The sequence below is a fragment of the Ceratotherium simum genome, chromosome 29, assembly GCF_057802395.1.
Source record: "Ceratotherium simum simum isolate JZ-2026a chromosome 29, ASM5780239v1, whole genome shotgun sequence".
In the NCBI taxonomy this organism is placed as follows: Eukaryota; Metazoa; Chordata; class Mammalia; order Perissodactyla; family Rhinocerotidae; genus Ceratotherium; species Ceratotherium simum.
Genome location: NC_141928.1, coordinates 13,261,008 through 13,271,309, shown reverse-complemented (window position 1 = coordinate 13,271,309; position 10,302 = coordinate 13,261,008). Strand labels below are relative to the sequence as shown.

At 40.0% G+C, this 10,302-nt stretch overlaps 1 protein-coding gene across 1 annotated transcript; it reads left to right on the top strand.

The window, feature by feature from the left end:
* Positions 1 to 8,300: 8,300 nt before the first annotated feature.
* Positions 8,301 to 9,272, top strand: LOC101394540 (olfactory receptor 1L3). The gene has a single exon (XM_004423420.2). The coding sequence runs from the start codon at positions 8,301 to 8,303 to the stop codon at positions 9,270 to 9,272; it is 972 nt and encodes a 323-aa protein (XP_004423477.1).
* The last annotated feature ends 1,030 nt before the right edge of the window (positions 9,273 to 10,302 follow it).

Here is a 10,302-nt window from a genome sequence, read left to right as displayed (position 1 = left end):
TTCTAATACCACATTTGTGTTGCAGTATTTCTTTTAAGTGAGTAGGCCCCCAGTGTGGCAGGTTGTTAGGCTCAGGGCCTTACTATTGCTATAAGCCTCCTGCCTTTAGGTCTATTGTCAGCTCTCTGAGGATTGCAGCTTGTGGGGCTGGCCTCAGGCATGGGAGCACCCAATTGTTTCATGCTTTGGAAGGTGGGGCAAACCCCCTATGTGGGTCTTTGAGAAGCACCAGTCTTCTGCAGCTGACAAGCCATGCCACCCACAGGTCCACACACACAGTCAACATAGTCCTTCCCCATGTGTGCACCCCGACCTCCTGAAGTGGACCCAGTCTCTCCACGGCAGGAGCCCCACACACTCCACCACTGCCCCACACTCTCCACCATCTTCTTGTGCACGCCCTGCTCCACTGAAGTGAGCTCAGTTGCCAGGCTGCAGAGAATCCAGCCACCAATCTGTGCAGGCCCACAAGTTGCCTGAGAGCTTGTTGTTGTGTGGGGCCAGTCTCTAGGGTGTGCTGCCTGCCCTGGCCGAGCTGGATTAAATCAGTGCTCTAGTTGGTGTGGCAGACCCTGGGCTAGCAGACCCCCGGGAGACCTCCAATGGCGTCTGTCAGCACGCCCACACCAGGCCACAACAATAGCCGCCACCAATGTCCCAGGCCCTGAAGAGGTCTCCCCTCTCACCGAGATGCACTCAGGGCCTATCAGGTGAGTCTCTTTTCACCAAAGCACTGTGATTTTAGGTTGCTTTCTGAACCAGGTGAGTTTGCGCGTGGGCCCTGTAAGAGCCGGTTTTAATTTCTTTGTGAACCAGCGTTTCTGGGAGTGCTCCCCAATGTTTTAGTAGCAGGCAAAGTTAGATATTATGCCACTCATCTCGATTGTGCTGGGTCCACAGAATGCCCACAGCGGGGGCACTCCCCGGCTCAGGGCCCCGCTTCTCCAGGGAGGGCTGCGTACCTTTGGGCTGCTCCAGGGCAGCCGTGAGGCGCTGCGGCTTGTGAAGGTGGCATTTTTTCTCTCCAGGAGGGAGCTTCTGCCTCTTCCACCTCAATTAGGATTGTCCTTTGTTGCAGGAGTTCCTCTTATCCAGTTTTCAGTTCTGTCTCAGGGGTAATTTTTCCACTAGTAGTTGTAAATTGGCTGTGTCCACGGGAGGAGGTGAGTTCAGAGTCCGCTTACGCCACCATCTTGACTTCGCCCCCCTAAATTAGATCTCTTTAGCTCTCTGGATATTCGTGTAAGCTGATCTAAACAAAGTCTAAATACTAAATTTTTTTTCAAGTGACTAATACAGCTTAAAGCGTTATAAAGTGACCTTTTAATAATTTTGATGTTTGAAGATTTCTCGTTGGCAATTTGGGCTCAGTACGATATCTGATGTTCCTGAGCTACTAAACACACCCTTGATATTATTAATGTCATTTGTACCTACTTCTATAAATATCCATTCTGCATATAAATATAGAAACAGATTACAATCGTAACCAGATCTGAGTCTACATCTTTCTCTATTACACCCAATACTGACAATTTCATTTCATTAAAACATGATCCGTCACATTTCCTGCCATTTGCGACGACATGGACAAAACTTAAGCGTATTATGCTAAGAGAAATAAGTCAGAAAGAGAAAGACAAATACTTTATGATCTCACTTATATGTGGAATCTAAAAAAGTTGAACTCACAGAAACAGAGAGTAGATTGATAGTTGCCAGGGCCTGGGGGATGGGAGAAATGGGGAGATGTTGGTCAAAGAGCACAAACTTTCAGTTATAAGATGAATGAGATCTTGGAATCCAATGCACAGCATGGCAATGATAGTTAAAATACTATATTTTATGCTTGAAACTTGCTAACAGAGTAAGATCTTAAGTGTTCTTATCACACAAAAAAAAATGGCAACTATGTGATGGATGTGTTCACTACCCTTATTATGTTAATCATTTCACAGTATATACATATATCAAATCATCACACTCTACACCTTAAATTTACACAATGTTATTTGTTAATTACATCTCAATAAATCTGGGGAAAAAGTTGATGTGTTCTGTTCCAGCTCAGTCCAAGAGGCAAACTCTGAGTTAGAGGTTTGAATGTAGGAGGTTTATTTGGGAATGCCCTTGTGATCAACATTTAAGGAAGGAAAAGAAAGGACTGCAAGACTGGGCAGACGGAGATGCCGAGCTATGGTGCAGTCTCAAAGGAAGCTTCAGTTGACTATTCTGAAGCTGGGATGACTTCCAGAGCCGACCCAAATTGGGGTAAGACGGCCAGATCTTTATACCTCCACTTCAATCAGTCATTGCGTGCAGGCTGCCCCAGAAAGGGTGCATGATCTCAGACTAGACAGCTTTCTCCAGCTGAGGTAACCCCCAAAGGGAACTTACAGCAGAGGGCTGTCTGCCAGCAGCCTCCCCGCAACTGAGGCAATAAGCCCTTCACTCCTAAAGGGCTTCTGGGAAGTGCATGACAATATCCACCACAGGTACTTGGCACATAGTGATTATTAATCAATGTTACTCACTGTTGTTTTAATCATCGTCATCATCATCATCATCCTTAGGGTCTTTTCTTTGTGCCCTTAAAACACTGAGGATTGCATAACATTTCTGCTTAGTTGACAAAATCACATACATTGTGATTTCTCTCTTCAGTTTTAGCTCTATCCTGCTGTTATCATGTCAATTTCAATCCTTGTTAGGTCCTAATAGGTATATATTCAGAAAAGTCATTGGGCATCTACTATATACCAGTCCCTGTCCTAGACACTGGTGACCCAGCAATAATAAATGAGATAAAAAATTCACCTTCCCTATGGGTCTTCTGGACCAGCTGATACAGAAGTAATTACAAGTGTGATAAATGCTTGCAGAAGAATTGAGGAATACTCTGGGGGTGGGTGTGGGGGTCTAAATCAGCAAGTCTTCACTTTTAGCATAATATCTCATTTAATGCTCACAACCCAATGAGATAGACTTTATTAGTCCTATTTTATATATGAGTATGCTGAGGCTCAATTAAAAGAAGTGACTTTCGCTCAGCTTGTGATTCATGGAGCAGAGATTCAAAGACAGATACCCTGCCTCCAAACTCCTGACCTCTCCAGGAGACCAGGGATAGGAAAATCCAAGTTGCTGGACTATAAATCCAGTTCGAAGTTATGTTTAGGTTTAGAAAGAGAGTCATTTAATTCAAAGTGTCTTTTTTTAACTTCTTCAGAAGGGATGTTATTGTATTCTATCCCTAAAATAAAAGCTGCTCTGCTCATTTACAATTTTGGAAAAAGAATGACCTGTAAAAGTAGAAAAACATCTTAAACCAAAGACTTCATCTTGAGTTTAGTTATATGGTCAACAGTGAACAAAAAAAATACACTTTATGAACAATCATCTCCTTTCCTAGCTATGTTTGATGACTTTCTACAATTATCTAAAACCATTTTTCACTTTAAGTGACTGATTAAAAAACAAAACAATTTGAGAGCAAGAGAGTCCTATCTCTAACATTAACTAGAGGGAAAATGTAACGGAGCAAACCTGCATTTACGATAAGCATATTTAAGTTTAATTTACATTTGGATACTAATTTTAATATGATTAAGTGATTAGCAAAAACCTCTGTTTAGGTCCTTTTATTTTTTTCTTATCATAGACTGAGACATTTTACAGACCAATATCCGGAAAAAATTTTTCTAGGTTCAAATGATAAGCTTCATAATCTCCCTTTGATTAGAGCTGATTATCTCCCTAAGGAAAATTCTCCGGATTTTATTTTTTCATCCTCAAAGAGGAGCATTAGATTAACATGTTTCCACATTTTCTGACATTATATTTTATCTTAATATAACTGGTCAAATTGCAATCATTAAGAATTTTTACACCTTTTTTTCCCCACTCTTCCTTTGGAACTCTGATAGTTGAGTGTTGTCCCAGTATTTATACCTTCTTGAAGTATTGATCCTTTTACCAATATATAATGTCCTTCCCTATGTCTCGTAACAATCTTTTTTACTTAAAGCCTGTTTTGTCTGATATTAGCATAGCCACCTCTGCTTTCTTTTGGTTACTAGTTTCATTGAATATCTTTTTCCATCTTTTAACTTTTATTTGTGTCTTTGGATCTAAAGTGAATCTCTTGTAGACACTATATGGTTAGATCATGTTTTTTTTTTAATCCATTCTGCCAAACTTTGCCTTTTAATTGAAGAGTTTAATCCATTTACGTTTAAGGTAATTGCTTCTAAAGAAGGAATTTCTTCTATGACTTTATTACTTGTTTTCTATATGTCTTGTATCTTTTTTGGTTCCTCAGTTCCTCCATTACTTCCTTATTTTGTGTTTAATTGATTTTTTCTAGTGTACTGTTTTGATTCCCTTCTCAATTCCTTTTCTCTATATATTTTTTAGCTATTTTCTCACTGGTTACCCTGGGAATTACTGTTAACATCTTATATTTATTTCAATCTAGTTTGAATTAATACCAATGTACCAGTATTTAGAATTATTCAATGACAGCAGTAATTAGATAAAGGCACATCATTTTGATGGTAGTTAAACCTATTTCCTCCATTGTAGTCAGTTGCTTCTTCTCTATAGCAAAATATTTTCTTTAGAATTAACCTACTAATTATACCTTCTAATTATAGTAGAGTTCTCAGAAGAAAGAGTGACCAGCAGAATAAGTGTTAATCACAATATCCTGGTGGTTATTATTTAGTAGGTCTTCTCTTTGACACAATAGGATGATTAAAATTAATATTTTATGTTTTGTGTATATTCCAGTATCATAAAAATAAGTATTGGTGTTTCAGAATAGGAATGAACTGAATAAGAAATAGATGAAATAACTGTAGAACCAAAGAACTAGGGAAATGAGAGTTACTGTCTTCTAACGTTTGAAAATATATTGCTTAGGCTATTAGCTTTGGTCAATTTCAAAAACATTTATTAAGCACCCTCTGCAGTAAGGCTGGGTGGTAGGTGCTATGGAATCCTAGTCTGTAAGATCTAAAGGGGAAAATGATGTCTCTTTTCCTCAGTGCTATATACCCCAGTGAATAACAGAGTATAGTTCATGGTAAACACATAAGAAATATTTATGGACTGATTAGGGTGGACATAGATGAATTGAAAATAATTCTTGACTTCCTTGACTGCAAATTATTGAATTTAATTTACTCTAAAATGCCATCAATTGTACTATGCATTATTTTACTGCACCATTGAGAAAAAATGCAGCCAATTATATGTGACATGCCATAGATGTAAACGTATCTCAATATAAGAGATGCTAATGTGCAAAAATATGACTCTTAGAATTAATAAAATGTGGTAGCTAGATCATGGACAATATAACACATAGTGTCTGAAATCAGACCTGGATTTGAATCAGGGCTCCAAAGGAAAGTAGTCCTTATGCTAAAAGCCTATGCTTTCAATCTTAATATGGCAAAGAAAAAAATAAGGCAAAGTTTTGGGTCCATTAGTCATTTGAAAGCTGTTTCTTAACATAAAATTGTTAATTCTGTCAGAGCGAAACAGGAAGACCTTTTAATGTAGTGGTTTAGCTACAGTCAGCCCTCCATCCCGAGGTTACACATTGCAGATCAGAAGTCCTATATTGGTTGTATCTGTACTGAACATGTACAGATTTTTTTTCTTGTCATTATCCCCTAAACAATATAGTATAACAACTATTTACAGAGCATTTACGTTGTATTAGGTATTATAAGTAATCTAGAGATGATTTAAAGTTACATGGGAGGATGTGCATTGGCTATATGCAAATATTGCAACATTTTAGATAAAGGACTTGAGCATCGCAGATTTTGGTATCCATGGGAGTCCTGGAACCAATTCCTCGTGGATATTGAGGGATGACTGCACACGGTTTGGCTTCAAACAGCCATTAGTTCAAGTTATGTTTTGCCAGTTACCTTATTCTTGTAAGTCACTATAAAATGAAGACAATAAGTACACATTATGAGGTTGTTGTGTGATTTACGTGAGAAAAGCTTATAAATCACTTAGCACATAAATGTTAGTTGCCTTCCTTTAAGTGAAAAATTGTTTGACAATGATTTGTGTTTAATGGAAATCCACGTCCGAAGGAAGCAGAGAAGACAGCTACTTCATTCCAATCAGGTGATCGAGGAATGTTTCCTGTAGGAGGCTGCATTAGAGCCTGGAGACCCAGGTGAAGGCAGAAATGTAAGAAACTGAAGTGGTTGAATTGTAAGGTGTGATCAGAAATCAATAAGTGACAGGAAATGGGCAATATGTATTTGGCAGTGTATATCGGGACTCTGATGTATGGATTCTATATGCATTCACAAATTAAGAAAAGGAAAAGATCTGAAGCTGGTGGCTTTCTCCAGAGGTAGTCGCAAGGAATGGCAATCAAATATCTGAGCTGTAGACTTGGGGACTGGCCAAGAAGGGAAGGGTGACCTAAGGTTGGGTTCAAAGATTATGACACTCCATTTTGTTAGAGGCTAGAGTCATAAGGCCACAGCTACTAAACTAGCAGGTGTATCTAAACTTGGGAGCAGTGGAGCAGAAGGTACCCATGATGTTGGGGTGCTCTGAGGTAGCTATCTTTTGGAAAATTGGAGGCACTAAGGGGGAGGCCAAATCGAAGCTTTATAGGTTCAAGGAGGAAATTGGACCCAGGTGTCCCTGCCTGGTATTCTGTCCTCAGTGCTACATGGGACATCTCCCACGTAAGCCCTCAGAGAGGTTGGAAGAGCCATGGACAGAAAATTATTGTCCATCTTGGACACCTACACCAGGCTAAGCAGATGTTGCACTATACCCAGAGGTTCAGTGAGAGGAATGAGGGGCCACCTGTAAGGGAGAATGCTTGCAGTTCCTATGGATCCTGGGAGACAATCCTGCACAAATTTAATGGATGTTTGTTTTCTTACTCTCTCCCCCACCAAACACCAGGGACTTAGTGGCACAGTATCAGAGGATACTCCCATGAGGGAAGCAGGGGCTGTGAGTATCTACAGTTTGTGAAGGACAGTAAGAATCCAAGGAAGGGAGCATTCAATTCAAGAAGCATTAGGAGATTTTCTACAATAGGATACCTTTTCTGTATGCTGTCTCTTGGTACAGTTTTGTCTTCTTTTTGACTAATCATTCCATGGAGCATAAATGAGAGGAGTGGAATGAATACATGAGATAAGACTTCAATGTCCTTTCCAGGTAAGAAATCAACTTTGAGAATGCCTGATGAGAAGATGTGAATATCCGATCTCAGAGAGATAATTAGTCATCACTGGACACTAAATGAGAGAGCTAACTTATGTTCATGCTACATGTTGATTTTTGTGTGTGTGTGAGGAAGATTAGCTCTGAGCTAACTTCTGTTGCCAATCCTCCTCTTTTTGCTGAGGAAGATTGGCTCTGAGCTAACATCTGTGCCCATCTTCCTCTATTTTATATGTAGGACGCCAACACAGCATGGCTTGATAAGCTGTGCATAGGTCTTTCCCTGGGATCTGAACCTATGAACCCCAGGCCACCAGAGCAGAGCACGTGAACCTAAACACCACACCACCGGGCCAGCCCCCAACATGTTGATTTTTTATATCTATACTCTAAAGCTGAATCTTCCTTCACCCCAGTCTACTTGTGAGTCACATTCCCCTGAGCTCAGGATATGAATTATTAGCCAAAGAGCAGGGAAGTTTGGGAGAGAATTTTCTCACACAGATTCACTCTCTCTTTCTTTCTCGCTTTCCCTTCCCCCATCTTTCTTTTACCTATAACTGTTTACATTCATTTCAAAGTTCTTTAAATGACTTTCTTGCTTACGTTACAAATGTGGAAAGATGTATCTTGATTTAAAAGGATGGCTACTCATCAACCACAAGCTAGGTGAGATAGCTATCTCATGATTATCTAGACGTGGGTTAGCAACTGATAATCCTTAATCAGAAGCTGACCTGAACCTGATTCATAGACTGCATCTACGGTTCCTGTGATTATTGGCCACAGAGTAGGAAGTAGGAAAAGAGAGAATCAAACTCTCCATCCTAGTCTCTCTCTTTTTCCTTGTATCTGTTTCTATAGATTTCTATCCTGAATGTTTAAAAAGAACAAGTGAAAACACACTTTTGGCTCTGATTTTTCCATAATCAGGAAGAAAAACATTGGAGTAAATGCTCATTATACTAATAACTGCTCAGTGTAAGAATAATATGGAAAGAAGCATGGCCTACATGACATAAAAAACCATTAATTGACAGCATTATTTATCTGTAGGTGCTTATAAGTCCATAAGAATGTCCAACCTGACAAGATTCTCTGAGTTCATCCTCTTGGGACTCTCCTCTCGCCCTGAGGACCAGAAGTCACTCTTTGCCCTCTTTCTTGTCATGTACCTGGTCACCTTGATGGGAAATCTGCTCATCCTCTTGGCTATCCGCTCTGATATTCAACTCCAAAACCCCATGTACTTCTTCCTGAGCATCTTGTCCTTTGCTGATATTTGCTACACAACAGTCATAGTCCCTAAGATGTTAGTGAACTTCTTATCAGAGACAAAGACCATTTCCTATGCTGAATGTCTGGCACAGATGTATTTCTTCCTGGTCTTTGGAAACATGGACAGTTATCTCCTAGCAGCTATGGCCATTGACCGCTATGTAGCCATTTGTAAGCCTTTCCACTATGTCACTATTATGAACCACAGATGCTGTATGTTGTTACTGGCCTTCTCCACAGCTTTCTCCTACCTCCACTCCCTCCTACATGTCCTCCTGGTGAATCAGCTCACGTTTTGTGCGTCAAATGTTATCCATCACTTTTTTTGTGATGTCAACCCTGTTCTGAAACTGGCCTGCTCTTCTACCTCTGTCAATGAAGTAGTGGCTTTGACAGAAGGGCTGGCCTCTGTGATGGCCCCATTTGTCTGCATCATCATCTCTTACCTGAGAATCCTCATTGCTGTCCTCAATATTCCCTCAGCTACTGGAAAATGCAAAGCCTTCTCCACATGCAGCTCCCACCTCACTGTGGTGACTCTGTTTTATGGGAGTATTAGTTATGTCTATATCCAGCCATTATCCAGCTATACTGTCAAGGACCGAATAGCAACAATTATCTACACAGTACTGACACCCATGTTGAACCCATTTATCTACAGTTTAAGAAACAAAGACATGAAACGGGGCTTAGAGAAATTGATAAGCAGAATTAAGTCTCAAATGGATAGGCTTTCTACTACAAAAGTCAACAGAATCTGTGGACCCTGACTGGAAGGTGCGCACACACACTCACACCTTCCAGTCAGCACCTGAGGCAAGTCTTTTGTGGAGAAATACTCTTTCATCAATTGTAGCTGCACCATGTAGTTTTCCTCTCTGTGGTCTCTGTTATGCCATGGTTGGACAGTTCTACTCATATCTTGGTACCTATTCTACAATTGTAGACTCACCTCATAATAGCTCTCCATTCCAGAAAATCATATTCCCTTTACTCCTTCCATATTTATTTGGAACCTCCTATATTTCCTTCAATTTATAAATTCAGCCAAATTTGGTCAGTTGCATCACCAGACAATTTTTGTACACATCTGTATAGAAATCTATATATGTGTTAAGATGTTTATGCATACATAGCCACTCTATTCTATTTGAAACTGTTACAAAAATTTTTGCAGGTGTGTGTGTGTGTGTGTGTGTGTGTCCCTTCCCTATTAGGCTAGGAGCTTCCCAACTGCAGAGTCTGTATTCCCCGATCATGCCATGATAGAACGGCATGATAGAATGGTCCCTTCCTTAAATTCTCCCAACAGCTGGATATCCTGGGCTCTGGAGTCATTTGATTCTCACCAACTGACATCAATCACCTAATTGACTATTATTAATCCAACTTTATGCCTCTGCACATGTTTTTGTCTCTACTCTTCCTTCCCTTCAGATGTTCAGGGTACATTCATCACCTGACTCTTCCTGGGGCTCCTTGCTGCTGTGCTTGTCTCTCTGGAGATGCCTGTATTTCGATGTCTTTTCTATCTATTATTTTTTTCAGAATGAAGTAAGGTTTATTGCATGTAATCAGAAATGCTTCCTACGGCTACTGAAGACAGAGTCAAAAATCAATGGATGTAAATTACTAGTAAGAAGCTTTTGGTTTAGAATGCCTGATGTGAAAGAGGCTCTTAATTTAGTTGGAGAATGCATTATACAGAAGATCAGTCAGATGAATTACCTTACACTCTGTTGTTAACTAAAATAGCAGTTTAGTGTGATTCTTTCCCTTTCTTTCCTGGTGTTTGTATTT